We start from the raw sequence: 14,293 nt of genomic DNA on the forward strand, positions 1-14,293 counted from the left end.
CTCAAAACTGTCCAGATTAGGGCTAGGGATATAGCTCAGTGGTTGAGCTCTTGCCTAATATGTATGGTTCAGTCTCCACTAACATAAATAACACAAAAATGGAACAGATGCCATCAATGTCATAAAAAATACAGATTAGAAAATTCAAGATTTTGCAGGGAAAAATCTCCACAAGGGAGCATATTTCACATTACAAGGCACAGAGAATTTTTTTTTTTTGCAGAACTGGGGATTGAACTCAGGTCCTTGCACTTGTCAGGGAAGTGCTTATTCCACTGAGTCATCTCCCCAGCGCTGAGGCAAAGAGAATTCTTTCTGAAGGTTCAGGAGACAAGAGGCCAGGGACAGAGCCCCAGGTTTCCCAGGGTTCCTAGGCTGGGAGCTAAGAGGGATACAGTAGGGGAGGCCAAGAGGGAGTAGCCAGTGGGGTGGGAGGGGTGTGGTCCACAGGCTGATTGGAGAGGCCGAGGAAGGAAGTGAGAACCGGCATGTACATCCTAGGCTGTAGGAGACAGGTATCTCTGGGATTTGGCAAATCTGGTCAGGAGGGATTCTGGCAAGGGCATTTTTATAGAGATTATGAGGGAAGGGAAGTGAAGGGGGCACAGATTGTTCTCTTGAAGAGTCTCACCTTGTGGGCTGTCAGTTCCCACATCCTCTCCAGCTCACAGGAGACAGGATGGGTTCTCTGATGCTTTTTGGCAGTCTGGTGGCACCCTCATTCAGTAACTTGCAGGTGGAGGGCACAGAGTTCTTTTGGGGCACTTCTTTCTTGCTTATTGGCTTTTCTTTGGGAAAGAGATGATACTTCCATCTTCCCCAAGCTCTGAAGTTTACGGGGCCACATGGGTGGGTTGCAGGGACAGTAGGATATCTGAGGTGCTCTCAGAAGCTAGTGTCAGGCTGTCTTAGGCTTCCCTGAAGCAGTACCTTTCCAGGTAAGAACATGGGCCACCAGGGGCCCCATCTAGCAGTTCCTTCAGGGAGCCACTTTCCTGGGAACTGGGGAACACTTGGAACCCAGGAAACAGAGACTACCATGGTTTTCCATCTTTAGTCAAACACTGGCAGAAAAGTGAACTGGAAAGATGGACCACAGACAGCTCCATTCTGGGAAGTGGGTTCTAGAGAAAAATGGGAGTTCAGTGTAGGAATTGCATCATTCCTGTTTTTGAGACCTCTTCTTGCTACATATAGGCTAAGATATTTTCATACTCTTTCCCTGTAATAGAATAGGATTTCACTTTTCTGCCCGTGTTCCTAGTTGATTTTGTTTTATTTATTTATTTATTTATTTATTTATTTATTTATTTAGTGTGTGGCCAGCTCAGCCCACCAGGGGGCGGGGCTGGCTGGCATGGGGTGCTGGGGGATTGAACCGCGGTCCCTGTGCTTTGCTTAGCTTAGTTTGTTCTAAGTAGGTGCTTTAGACCACTGAGCCATCTCACCAGCCCCTCCTAGTTGATTTTGAATAGAGCCAGGGGAAAGACAATTCTGGTGGCACAGTAAGAGTTGTGGAAGCCCAGACAGTTGGTAAGAAATCACCAGTTTATTGAGTGAAAAATTCAACATACCCATCCTCCCACTCCCCTCCTCTCTTGGGCCCAGGAAAAGCCCTGGACAGCAGGGCTGGCTAGGGAGAAAGGCTGGAGGGTCTTGGAAGGCATGGAGAATGGGAAGAATACTTTCCAACTGAACTTCTGTGCCACAGCTTCTGGGGAGCATTGCGAGTGATGGAGAAGCTCTGGAGACACCAGCAGGTATGGAAGTGGGCCAGCTCTGCACCCTGTCCTCAAGGCCTCAGCTGCTTCTGAGGATACTGATGCTGATGAGGCTAGGGAAGGGCTCATATCTATCCATAGAGAACTGGGGGCAGTAGGGTGGCACTAGGAAAAGGGAGATGAACACACAGGAAAGGAGACACATGGCTGGTGGCAGGGGGTCACAGACAGGTGCTGGGGATCTGCCTCCCACCTCTCTAGGCTAGGCAGAGCTGTGCGGGTAGGAGGCTGGGAGGTAGAAAGAGTAGCATCACCAATAGGGGAGGATAGACAGGACCTGTACACAGGGAGAGCCACACAACCAACCAAGGAACTGACCATGCAAAGACCCACAGAAACACTCAGGACTCACAGCATCTACAGGGACCTGTCATGGCAGGAAGTTGTGTGTGAGAATGGGAAGGCCCCTCCATTCTAAAAACGTACTTGTCACTTGGGTATCCCCTATGCTCCACTGGGAAGCTGTGGAGCAGGCAGAGGCTACCGCATGTGTGGAAAGAGGGCCTGCCTCTGCTGGCTATCAACAGGGTGAGTAGTATCTGGAGCAGGGCTTTAGAAAATGAGTCTGGTGGTCAGGGTGGGGCTGGGGAGGCTGGTCTGTCCCTCTGTGAACCGAGATTTTTTTGATTTCCTATTTCTGGAAAAAGAACTGGTACCACAGGGCCAAGACATGGAGAGCTGGATGAAGGAAGCTGTGGAGGACTCAATTCCAAGGACTATGGGGCACCAGAAGGAAGAACCAACCTGCTCTGGGCCTGAAGGAGGAGGGAGAACTAAAAGATAGAGGGAGGAATGGCAGTCCAAGGGCAGGACTAGGCAGTGGCAGGGGAGGGCAGCGTCCCCAGTGGCAGTGTCCTTCAGGACTGGGCATGTGAGAGGCAGGCTCCAGTGCCAGGAAGGGGTGCTAGGCCGGGCCTGCTGGCCTCCCCCTGCCTGCAGGCGGTGAGGCTGGGTGGCAGTGCCAGGAGGGAGAATGGCTGGAAGGCAGGGCCTCAGGTGGTCTTGCTGCCACTGAAGAGTCCTACAGGAAAGTGCTTGACATGTGTGGGCCACTGGGCTGCCAACTGGAAGAATTTGATGTCACTCCACTCGACTCCATCGATGGACACTGGGGGCAACAGGGAAAGGGTGATGGGGCAGTGAAGCCATCTCCTTATGCACCTTGGGAGCACGACGTCCCCCTCCACCTGCCATCAGTGTCACGCACCTCTCAACATGGTTTGCTGCTGTTTGGCAGAGCAGATGAGGCGGCTGATGCCCTCGATGACCTGGCTCTTAGAATCCACCTCCTTTTCCCGGGGTTTCTTGCTCAGGAAGATGGTAGGAACTACAAAGTCAGCAGGAACCACCCCAGTCTGTCACAGCCTGGGAAAGTGCCGCCCCCATTCTTGAAGTGGGGAGTAATTTACAAAATCCCTGTCCTCCTCTATTGTGCCTCCTAGCTTTGGTCTGGATTAGGACGGACAAGTCCCTATTGACTTGGGCAAAGATCCTGAACTTCTCCCTTGGCCTATCTACATGTGCATAGTGAGGACCCAGGGATAAATGGTTTCTGAAGTGCCTCCCAACTGGAATGTTCTAAGTCGTCTCCTGGCAGGGCCTGTTTCCCTGCCTGAGGTGAACTGAGCCATGTCTGAGGAAGAGGTACTGGGGTGTGGGGGTTTGCACTAACTCTGCCCCATGAATGCGGGAGTACTCCCTACTCCAGGAGGCAGACAAAGGCAGGGAGGGCACTGCTGAGCTGACAGCTCAATAGCGCAAGTCCCTGCACTGAAGTTCATGGATTCTGGCACAGCCCCTCCCCAAGCTCCTAGGGGACTCTGCTGCTCAGGAAGCAGCTCAGCTGCTCTGCCAGTGCCTCCAGGAGCACGCACAGTCCAGAGCCACAGCTTTTCAGGTACACAGTCAGAGATGCAGCTCCCAGCTGGCTGGGGTGGCAGCAAGGTACCTGAACAGCTGTCTGGGTATGAGAATTCCTGCCTCATTCTCTGCAAACCAGATGTAGGGCCCCCCTCTACTCTTGCCTCCAGTTGTTGAAGCTACCCTTCTAGAAGGACTATATTCTCCTAATTCTAAAGACAGCTAAGCACTGCTCTTGTAACCTCTTTGGAGCAGTGCTGGGTATGAATACTCTGCTGCACAGTCATGATGGCCTTGGAGCTGGGGAACAGAGATAGGACTCCTTCATCTACAGTTCATTCCTGAGGACAGCAGCCAGAAAGGCTCCTTCACACTGTAGCAATGACTGCTTTAGCTCTAAGGTGCTGCTTGTTCAGCAGCTGGGTCCTGAATTTCTTGCATTACTGAAGCAATGGCCTTGCCCTCAGGCAATAGCCTAGCCAGGCTCTGGCTGACCTGTGGCACCACTACTAATATGTGTCAGGCTCTAAGAGATGACAGGGAAAGCCTGGTGGCCCTTGCTCTCCCTTGGACTCAGGTGGCACTTACCTTTCTTGTTTTTCTCTTTGGTGACCACAGTCATTGCCATGGTGCCAGACAGTTGGGCTTCCCCACCGTGAGGTAGACGGGAAACCTGCACTGAGCGGAAGACGCTCTTGAGGGTGTTTTTTGAGCTGGCATCCCTCTTGTCACCTTCCCTCCTCCGCTCCCCAGGGTGGCCTAGCCAGTAGTCCACTTGGAGGCCAATCACATCACCATATGGACTATTGGGGCTCCTGGAGAAGAGGGACAGAAACAAGAGGTCAGCTTTGCCTTTGGTGCCCAACTACATGGGCCAGGTAGGGGGCCAGTAGGGGACTGCCAGCCTTGGGAGTAGGAAAAGGGAGGAAGACAGCTGAGTAGCTCTATGTTCCTCCCTGTTACACGGGATCAGCAGCTCATGTGGAGGTGGACAATCAGGCCGCTCTGAGAACAAAGGCAGGAGGGGATAAAGGCCCAAGTTATGGTTAGAGAGAGAACCAAACAAAAACATAGAGAGGTAGAAAATGTAAAAAAGTGAACACACATACACCTGCACACATGTGCATACCACTACACACACTCAGTAAGCAAAGCCAGGGCCACATCAGGCAGCAGGCAGGAGAGGAGCAGCAGGCAAAAGGGGGACAGCAGGCAGGACAGAAGCACTGCCCCACAGTTCCACAGCAACCTTGGGAACTGAGGGACCTGACCTGAGACTTTGCTTATGTATGGCACCTTTAGCTCAGTGATAATTTTAGCTCCTAGGGGTAAAGGGCTGATGCTGTCTTGAAAGGAGGCGTCAGACACAATAGGTAAAAGGGCTATGAAAGTCATCTGACTTTTCTTTCTGCCTTGTTTCAGTGGTTCCATTAAAAAACAAGCTTAAATTGGGTAGGAAAGGAGGTCGAGGAGGAGGTTGGCCCCAGGGCTTCCCACATCCAGGCTGAACACAAATCTTTCACATGAGAGAGAAGAGATAAATCAGACTCCTGGAAGCCTGGAACTGCCAGGGACCTGGCGCAGTACACAGCTGTGTTCCCACACTATCCCTTTCAGACCAGTCAGGAGAAGGCCATGAAGGACAACAATGTGAAGACGAAGGAGAGTGAAGGACTCTGACTTGGACTGTAACTCCAGGGTGGGTCTTTTTTAGGAGATATGACACTGTCATTAGTGCTTGGAAAAGTAACTGGCCAGTGCTTCCCCAGTGCTACATGGATAGGAAAGAGACAAAAGCAGAGCAAAGTGACAAAAGATGCTGTCCTATGTTCCTGACCATGGGCTGCTCTTTTCTGCCTGGAATCCTTCACTCCAGGCTTGGTGCAAAAGCAGCTTCCTGGCCCTCTGTATAAACTTTAGATACCTGACATCTTAAGATCCCCCTGTCCCAGTATTAACCTCCTAGAATTTCAGGGGCAGAGGTCTGCTTCTGTACTGCAAGCATAGTCCGCACACACACTGAGTGGACAGAAGGTGCCCCACTACAGCCCCAGAAGTTCTAGAGCAAGACAAGCACAGCACTGTACAGCTTACAGAGGGCCCCCGTTACCCACACTGTCCCATTCAACCTACATCTCTTTAAGGCCAATGGATAGCAAGTGTCCTCCCACTTCTCATTCAGTGATTTGGCCTCCTGGTGACCAGCCTCTGCATTCTCACCTAGTGTCACTTTTTAAGGCCAGTATGCTGTGCCAGGAAAGTGAGTCAGGTTGCTGGACCCCGAGAGGGGGACATGGCAGATGGACAGGTCCAGACAAGAGCCTTACCCCATGACGGCAAGGGTACTGCTCATGGATGGGGAAGAAGGAGGGGTAGCTGTGGCATCTCGGCTTAGGCCAGAGCTGGAAGGTGGTGATGTAGAGGGCACAGTAAGGCTGACCACAGGTGAATCATCTCCGTCACCTGTTAGGGGAACAAACACAGTCAGCCAGAGGCAGCCATCCCTGGTCTGTTAGTGGCAGGGAGCCAAATGCTTTCCTGCTGGGCTCCAGGCTTCTACATTTTTCTTCCCCATATACCCAGAGTGAGGCCCACATCTTCCTGCTCGAGCTGCTTCACAGCAAGCCAAGGCCTTCAGCCAGCTAATCCAGGGAAAGACCAGAAGGCACCACCCTCACCCCAGAGAAACGAAGAGTCCAGTATACCTGTAGTGGAAGGTGAGTCTTCAACTAGGCCTACCTTTACCACCTGCAGAAATGAAGGACACATGTTAGGTCCCCATTGAGGCAGGTGAGCAGATCCAACTGCAAACAGATGGTCAGCAGTACGGCCTTCACCATATGACAGGTTTTTTTCTTCTTGGAAACAGGGTTGCACTGTGCAGTTGAGACCGGCCTTGAACTCTCTATGTAGCCCAGGCTGGCCTCAAACTCACAGCAATATTCCTGCCTCAGTCTCTTGAGTCCTGGGATTACAGGCATGGGCCACCAGACCTAGCTTACCATGTGACATTTTATCACAGACTCTTAAAATCTTCCTACATCTGGAGTAGACAAGAGGTTAAAAGGTACGAGAACCCCTCTCCAGGGGTTGGAGTGTAGCTTAGTGGTAGAGTACATACTTGGCCTGTGTGAGACCCTGGATTCCATGACCAGCACCAAAAAGAAAACAAACAAACAAACAAACAAAAAACAAAGGAAAGAAAAAAGTCCATTCTAAATAATGAGATGGGCCCACGAGACTTTGTGGTTCTTCTCTAGGGATAAGCAGAAATAAGGGTAAGCCCACCTTGAAGGTATCTTGAGCTCATTTCTTCTACAATCTTGTGGGATTAGGGTAGGAAGCAGGGATCCATCTCTGTCAAAATGGGCGTGTTTTATGTCTGGCTATGCTCAGTGTAGAGTCAAGTAAACCTTGAACCTTGAATGAGCAGGCTGAAGTGCTGACACCAGCCTTCTTCCCCTTTCTGCCTTCTGGGAACCAGGAATACCCATGACAGTCCACTCAAGAATTTCAGGTTCCCCATAAAGAATTCTAAACGGAACAAAGATGCCCTTCAATAGCCAGAAAAAGATGTAGCTAGAAACAGACTTGGTGAAAGTCTCTGTGGCTGGAATGACAGGTGGGTCCAATGCCCAGACAGGGGTCAGCCCTGGGCAGAGGTGTATCTGGGCTTGGGGCTGCTGGAGCACAGAACAGCAGGTGATCGATCCCTTGCAGGCTGCCTAGAGCACTGCTGCCATTCAGACCAAAGAAATAAATGTACATTCTAGGCTTCTTGGATGTAGCTGCTCTGTCTCTTTGTTTCCCTGGGAGTTTGTGAGGCCACTGACTCCTTCAGCGTAGAGAAAAAAAAAAAAAAAAAAATTATGGTATGAACAATCAGACTCAAAGCTTTGCACATACTCAGAAAATGTTCTACCACTGAGACATAGTTTTAATTTTTTTTTTTTAAATGTATTTAGTACAGGGTCTACAGGGTCTCACTAGACAGATCAAACTTATAGTTGATCCTTCCTGTTTTTCAGCCTCCTAAGGGCTGGGATTACAGGCCCATGCCACCACACCCAGTCTCAGTTGCCATCTCAGCACTCCCTGGGAGGGCGGGGTCGGCACAGCAGGCCAGGTATTGAACTCCCAGCCCCTGTGTCTGCTTAAGCAGGCACTTTAATCTGTTGAGCTGTCTGGCCAGCCCTTTGAGACATTTTTTTAGAATTTTCATTTCTTGCTTGACTGTGAGGTCAGAGGGAGCAGCAACTCCCAGTTCCATGAAGCATGAATCAAATAGCCAGGGAAGAGCTGGAGACAGTGGTACCTGTCTGTAATTCAACTACTTGAGAGGAGGAGGCCAGTAGTTCTCAGGTTCAAGGCCAGCCTTGGCAACTTAGCAAGACCTGTCTTGAAATAAAATTAAAGAAAAAAGAAAGGGGCTGGGGAAATAACTCAGTGAAAGAGCACTTACCTACCATGCATAAGGTCCTAGGCTCAATCCCCAGTACCACAAAATAAAACAAAAAACAAGAACTACCAGCTTAGGCAATGACCAAGGTCTTGGGACCTCTGGTGTGGCTGTAGAAGCAACCCCAGGTGGAGAGTGACTGCACTGCCAGACAGGCAACCAGGCAAGGCCCTAGGAAGGCTGGTCATTCCTCAGCTGGTCATTTCCCAGTTAGGTCAGCCATAGTCTTGGATGTTTAGAAATCAAGGTTAGTGAAGAACTAAGCACCTCCATCCCATGCTGTCCCTTCCCCTCTAAAAGCTACCAAGGACCTTCCAGATTACTGGAATAGATACAAGATAATGTGGAAAAGAAATCAATGTTTTTAAAGTAAGCATGGAAGTTTTTAGTCCTTTTGGGGTACTCAGTCTCCTCTGGGTGGCTAAGTCAATCTGTGCCTGAGGTCCAGCTGCTGCCAACGGAGCAGATCAAGGGCTGGTGTCCCTGACACCAAAGACATTAAAGAGATTTTTTAATTTCAAAATTTAGTAATATTTTTCCTCGATTAAACAGAAGGGAAGTACTCATTACTCTTAGTGGTATCAAATCCTGAAGGCAAATATCTGATTCTCCTCAGGCACAGTGATATATATCTGTAATTCTGTCTACCAGGAAGACTGAGGCTGGAGAACTGTAAATTCAAGGCCAGGCTGGGCAACTTAGTGAGACCCTGTCTCAAAATAAAACAGGTGGGGATATAGTTCAGTGGTAGAATATTTGCCTAGCATGTGCAAAGCTCTGAGTTTGCACCCCAGCATTAAAAAAAGATGTATTTTCAAACCTCTCCCTGGAATACCATGACTCATAATTTCTCAGAGCACTTCTTCCCGAGAAGCCACTCTCTGGTCACTCTAGAGGTCCACAGACTCCAAGTCCAGGGCCTGGTATAATAAACAGGAGACACCAGAGACAAATCTGGTGATAGTTAATAATTCAGGAAAGGAAGACCCTAAAAGGCATAGCCCAGTATGTGTCTGGGCCCAGAGCTTTTCGACCTCAGCACCCCTGACCTTTCGGGCCACTTTGCTCTCCAGCGTGGGGCATCATGTTCACTGCAGGGTGTCCAGCATCATCCCTGGCACCTACCTTCTGGATGCCAGGAATACCACTGCTCAGCTGTGATAACCAGAAATGTTTCCAGACACTGGCAGACAGCACATGGGGGCAGGAGCTTTTTCCTGAGCTTTTCTCCAAATAACCACTGTTCTAGGTGGATGTTTAATTTTTGTGTGTATTAGGAGGGCAGGAAGGCCAGGAGGATGGAGACATCAAGAAAGGAGTCAATACTCACGCCAATAAAGGGAATGAACTTCTGATAGGAGTCTTCATCAGGGCTGTTGGGAGATAGGAAAGCTCTGTGGTTATCAGTTTTGACTGAGCTGAGCAATGGGGAAATAGACTGCTCATGATTCACCATAGCTCAGAGAAGTCCAGAGCAATGTTACAACTTCCTGTCACATCAGAGTGTCAGGAGGGCATGCTCCCCACAGCTATCACCAGGACAGGCTGCCTAAGTACTAAGGGGTAGGAGACGAAATAACTAACTTGAGTTCATAGGTGGGGAGGCCAAGGGCCCAGAGGGGAGTGTCTGGATGGAAAAGGGTAAAAGAAACAGGTATCTTTGGGTTCCCTTGACAGGAAATGGGGTATGAAGAAACGTGGAAAATGGAGGACTCAAGATTCCCCTAACTCACCTGACCTGTTTTTCAGAAACCCTCCAGAGGCAGACTTACAACTTATGCCGGCAGGTCAACATGGCTTCAGCTACAGGCAGCTGGTGTGTTGCAGCCGCCCCATTGACATACTGCATCACACGGCCCACCACATCCAGTTGTTCTGTAGAAAAGCCAGGAGGGGAATGCTTGTTCAGCTCAGCAGTGAAACCACTACCCTTTGGAGAGAGCTTCTCCAGAAAACCAGGCAGAGGCCTGTGGAGCCAAGGTGCAGAAAGACTTTTCTCCTTCAATCCTCCCCCCACCCCCAAGTACTGGGGATTGAACTCAAGACCCTGCACTTGCCAGGTAAGCACTTATTCTACTGAGCTATTTCCCCAGCCCAGAAAGACTTTTCTAAGAGTCCCTCAGTTGTGAACTGGAGGAACCATGAAGCAAAGAACACTTCAAGACATTTAGTTTCTTACATTTCATCCCAACAGGAGAGCTGGCCCCCTCACCTTACTTCTAGATAAGTGGGAGTAGGGCTGACAGTGGGAGGAGACTATCCTGAAGGGAAGGTCTATACACTTAAAACACCCACTGGGAAAGTAAATGTGAACGGCCCTGGATCAGTAAGGTGAGGGCCATAGGAAATAGCCCTACCCTCGTTTGGCCAGGCTTTCAGGAATCAGGTTCCTCTCTTAAGGTGGGTGCTCCCTCACCAGGACCATTACCTGACACTGGGGGCTCCGAGCGACTGAACAGGTCTCTCCAGCCGGAATCAAGGAAAGTGCTGCTATATCTACTGTCGACTGAGCCCAAGTATTTGGCCACAGGATGAGAACCTGGCAGATAGAAAGCCAGAAAAGGGGGATGGGCTAGTGACTGGGGTTGTGGGAGCACTTGTCCCCAGCCATGGTCCTTCCCTCTGATCTTGGTCTTCTGGATAGTCTCAGCCTAGTACCAACCCCCCGCTCTGGGGCAGGAGTGGAATCTGCCTGGAGAAGCAGGTATCTGATTCATCCTCCTGGATGCTGCCCAACTTTATGACTTTACCGAGGGGAATGATGAGGAAGCGCATGTAGCCCAGCCAATCAGAGGTCTTGTTGGCCAAGGATTTGACAAAGAACCGGAGGATGGAACTCAGGTAACTCTGGCTTCCCACAGCTGCCACTTTGACTGGTCTTGGCATGGAAGAGTTGCAGTTGCAGCTAGGGAGAAAGAGGATCTTCATACACCATGCTTGGGGCTCACCAGGATCCTGCTTAGGGTAGTCCTGAGATCTGACTTCACAGCATCTCAGCAAGCCACAGAAGAAAAGCAAACTGATGAACAAAAACATACAGGGATACAAGAAGCCACAGCACTGTTCAAGAGGGCAGATGGCTGCCTGTGAAGAAAACAGAGCTGATGCTAATGGGAATGAGCCAACAGTGCTGTCTAGGGAGGGCCTGGCTCAGATGTCTACAATCCTCATTCTCTTTTACATGGGAGAGGATTCCAGGCCTGTCTGAGAAGGCTCTGGAGAGGGAAAGCATCCTTAACCATCAAGCAGCATATTTTAGCTAGAGGACAGAATAAAAGGTCTTTTTAAAACCTGGGTTCTTTCTTCTTCATCTGGAGCTCAGGAAGATGAGACAAATCAAGGTGTTTTAGGTGTCTAGACAGGTAGGCAGGGATTCAGAGCTGTCCCTGTCTCCTTATTTTAGCTGGCCTGCTGCTCTATCCCTAACCATATACCTTGAACTGCAGGTTCTTGATCTGATGAGGGCAGGAAGCCCTACTATTTCTTAGAAGTCAGGGTGGGAGAACGAGAAGAAAGGTAAGATGGAGCCCTTACTAGCGCTGAATCCGGGTGAGCAGAGCAGACAGCACAGCTTGAACTTCCACAGTGGAACAGGTGCACACGACAGGCTTTCGCTGGTCCTGGAGGAGCTCTGCCACATACTGGTGGGGAAAGAAAGGGGCAAAGGCACAGAGAGGCTACATGTTTTTTTCACAGGCACTAAGAGAGGAGGGAAAGCCAAGCTTTAGGGCCCTGTTTTTTGTGGTTCTGGCCAAAGGTGGTAAAGGTTCCCGGTTGTCCCTAAAGAGACAATGGGGCAGCCCTGAGGGGAAATCTGACTGTGGAAGTAGGGGAGGCTATAGGGAGCTTTAGTTGTAGCCCGCACTCCAGACATGTCTAGCATTGTGTCTTACACAGTACAGTGATGAGGGAATGTGCAGACTGCTCTGCTCCTGATGAACTGCTTTTGGCAGCCTTGGTATCTTATAGTACTCAATGCTTTTTTTTTTTTTTTTAAAAAAAATGGGGGGGGGGACTGGGGAGATAGCTTAGTAGAATAAGCGCTTGCCTGGCAAGCTCAAGGGCCTGAGTTCAATCCCCTGTTCCACAATAAATAAATAAATAGTAAAAAAAAAATAAATAAATAAAAGACAAGGACTCCTTCTGAAGTTCAGCCTTGAATTACCTACGTAGCCCAACCTAGCTTTGAACTCTCCTGCCTCTTGTGCTCTTCCTGCCTCAGCCTCCCAAGTGCTAGTATTACAGGTCTATGCCATTATGCCTGGCAGCACTCAGTGCTTCTCAAAGTACCTCTGCTACACATGCTACCCAATGCACACAGCGCTATGGGAGGCAGGCCAGAGGGGAATGCTAGTTGCTCTCTTTTTATAGATCAGGAAGCTGAGATACATAACAGACAAACCACTAAATATCCCATGGAGTAGGCAAAGGATAGAAGCAGAATTAAAGCTCAGAACTCCTCTGGCTAGGGTGTGGGGGATGAGATCTGAGACGTGGGGTCACTCTCTGGCTTCTTCACATGCTCTTTTGGGTAGCACACCCTGAGCATCTACTGACTCCCGCTGGGATCCTCCATGCTTTTACCTGGCCCTGCCAGTCAGTGGTGTTCACCAGGATGACATTTTCTGGGAGGGCTGCATCAGACACCAGGATCTGATTCAGCTGGTCATATACCACCTTCCTTGGAATCTGTAGGAACAACTGTGTTAGGCACTGCCAGGGAGGGAGGACTGGTGGGAGGTACAGGGAGAACTCCTAGCACAGCGGCATTCTGAGAGCAGATACTAGGGATGTGTGCAGGGACAGTCTCCCACTGGCCAGACCCAAGTGGAGGAGGAACAAGCAGAGAACCCTTGAACATACACTGTTACACCAGGTGTGACACCACAGTGCACTGTGGTAGGACGGCAGGGCTGTAAACAGTGGTGGACAGAGAGTAAGAGCAGCAAGCCGGTGCAAGGAAAGCAGTGAGAGAGAAATTATAAGAGTGGCAGCGAGCACAAAGGTATTTCAGGAACAGTGATTAACCAGAAGGACAATACCTCACCCCAGGCAATGTGCTATTCTAGTCTCAGTTTGATCTGTAGCTATGTAATGTCAAACTCAGGAAGCAACGCTGATACAAACCTTCCACAACACGTATCGGGGAACAAGCAGACTGGCTGCTTAACACTAGGAAGACAGCCATGGCGCAAGGTGCACTGGCTATGATTTCTTTCCCAAGCCCTGATGTCATGCTTCACTGAGAGAACACACTCCTTGAGGTCCTGTTTCTCTCCACTTCTCCAGCCTGTTCACCCTTAGGCTTGGAGGGGTCTAAGAGTGGATTGGAATGATCCCATAGTTGATGACAGAGGGGCCAAAGCAGCATTTCTGCTCCAACCTCTGCTCCCTGACAATCAACACAAAGTCCAGTTCCACATGAGCAGAGAAGCTAGTGAACTTCTATATCTATATCTTTCATTGGACTTTTTATTTACAATATTTGAAGTATTCCTCCTCTCTTTTCCATTTAGCTGTCCAAGGAGGATGACAAAAGAGACTTAAGTTTAGGTAACCTCAGAGGGTCCTGGTCTTGCCAAGGGACCCACATGTACCTGTGTGCTATGGCCCAGGTCGGGTGAGCGCTCGCTGTCAGAGCTGTTGGTCCTCTCACTCAGGGGCTTGGAAAGCTGCCGCTCCTTCAAGGGTGTGCTCCTCTTCTGCCGGGGTGTGTGAGTCCCTTCCACTTTGCTGACCAGCAGGGAGGGAAGGGGTTAAACAGGTCCTCAAACCACAGGGCCTGTGAGCCTGGAGAGGGTGCTAAGTGGGGTCAAAGGTCTGTACCATCCTTTCCCTCCAACCTGGTGTACCTGGGGGAGGCAGAGCCCTGTAGATCTGTTTTGCTGGACTTCATGGGAGTTTTGACTTTTTCAGGCACAACTAGACTTGTGCTCATATCTCCAAACATATCCTGGTCAGTGATTTCCTGCCATGGAGGAAGAAAGTAGAGGTTACTTCCCACTCAGTGACCCCTGCCAGCCTTCACAGAGCCTTGCCAGGGCCCATTAGCATCAGCTCCACCACATGGAAACCTGTCTTTTTTTTCTAAACCTGTCTTTTTTCCTAGAAGTGTTCCCATTGTGCTGGGCACCTAATATTCCCATCAAGCTATATCCCTCTCCCCCAGTTTACAAATAATCTTTTTTTTTTT

The 14,293-nt window shown here is 49.9% G+C and overlaps 1 protein-coding gene across 1 annotated transcript in view; it reads right to left on the bottom strand.

Annotated features, from left to right (window-relative positions):
• Positions 1 to 1,529: 1,529 nt before the first annotated feature.
• The window catches only part of Pacs1 (phosphofurin acidic cluster sorting protein 1), a 218,023-nt gene continuing 205,259 nt past the window's right edge, over positions 1,530 to 14,293 (bottom strand). The window contains exons 12-24 of the mRNA XM_004627207.2: positions 13,953 to 14,068; positions 13,698 to 13,833; positions 12,685 to 12,789; positions 11,635 to 11,741; positions 10,851 to 11,005; positions 10,529 to 10,639; positions 9,873 to 9,975; positions 9,431 to 9,473; positions 6,347 to 6,389; positions 5,969 to 6,104; positions 4,230 to 4,456; positions 2,989 to 3,108; positions 1,530 to 2,889 (exon numbers count right to left, since the gene is read on the bottom strand). Of these exons, the coding sequence (XP_004627264.1) occupies positions 2,774 to 2,889; positions 2,989 to 3,108; positions 4,230 to 4,456; positions 5,969 to 6,104; positions 6,347 to 6,389; positions 9,431 to 9,473; positions 9,873 to 9,975; positions 10,529 to 10,639; positions 10,851 to 11,005; positions 11,635 to 11,741; positions 12,685 to 12,789; positions 13,698 to 13,833; positions 13,953 to 14,068 (1,518 nt within the window). The 3' untranslated portion in view covers positions 1,530 to 2,773. The remainder of the gene's footprint in view (positions 2,890 to 2,988; positions 3,109 to 4,229; positions 4,457 to 5,968; positions 6,105 to 6,346; positions 6,390 to 9,430; positions 9,474 to 9,872; positions 9,976 to 10,528; positions 10,640 to 10,850; positions 11,006 to 11,634; positions 11,742 to 12,684; positions 12,790 to 13,697; positions 13,834 to 13,952; positions 14,069 to 14,293) is intronic.

The sequence above is a fragment of the Octodon degus genome, unplaced genomic scaffold, assembly GCF_000260255.1.
Source record: "Octodon degus isolate 3935 unplaced genomic scaffold, OctDeg1.0 scaffold00018, whole genome shotgun sequence".
Classification (NCBI taxonomy): domain Eukaryota; kingdom Metazoa; phylum Chordata; class Mammalia; order Rodentia; family Octodontidae; genus Octodon; species Octodon degus.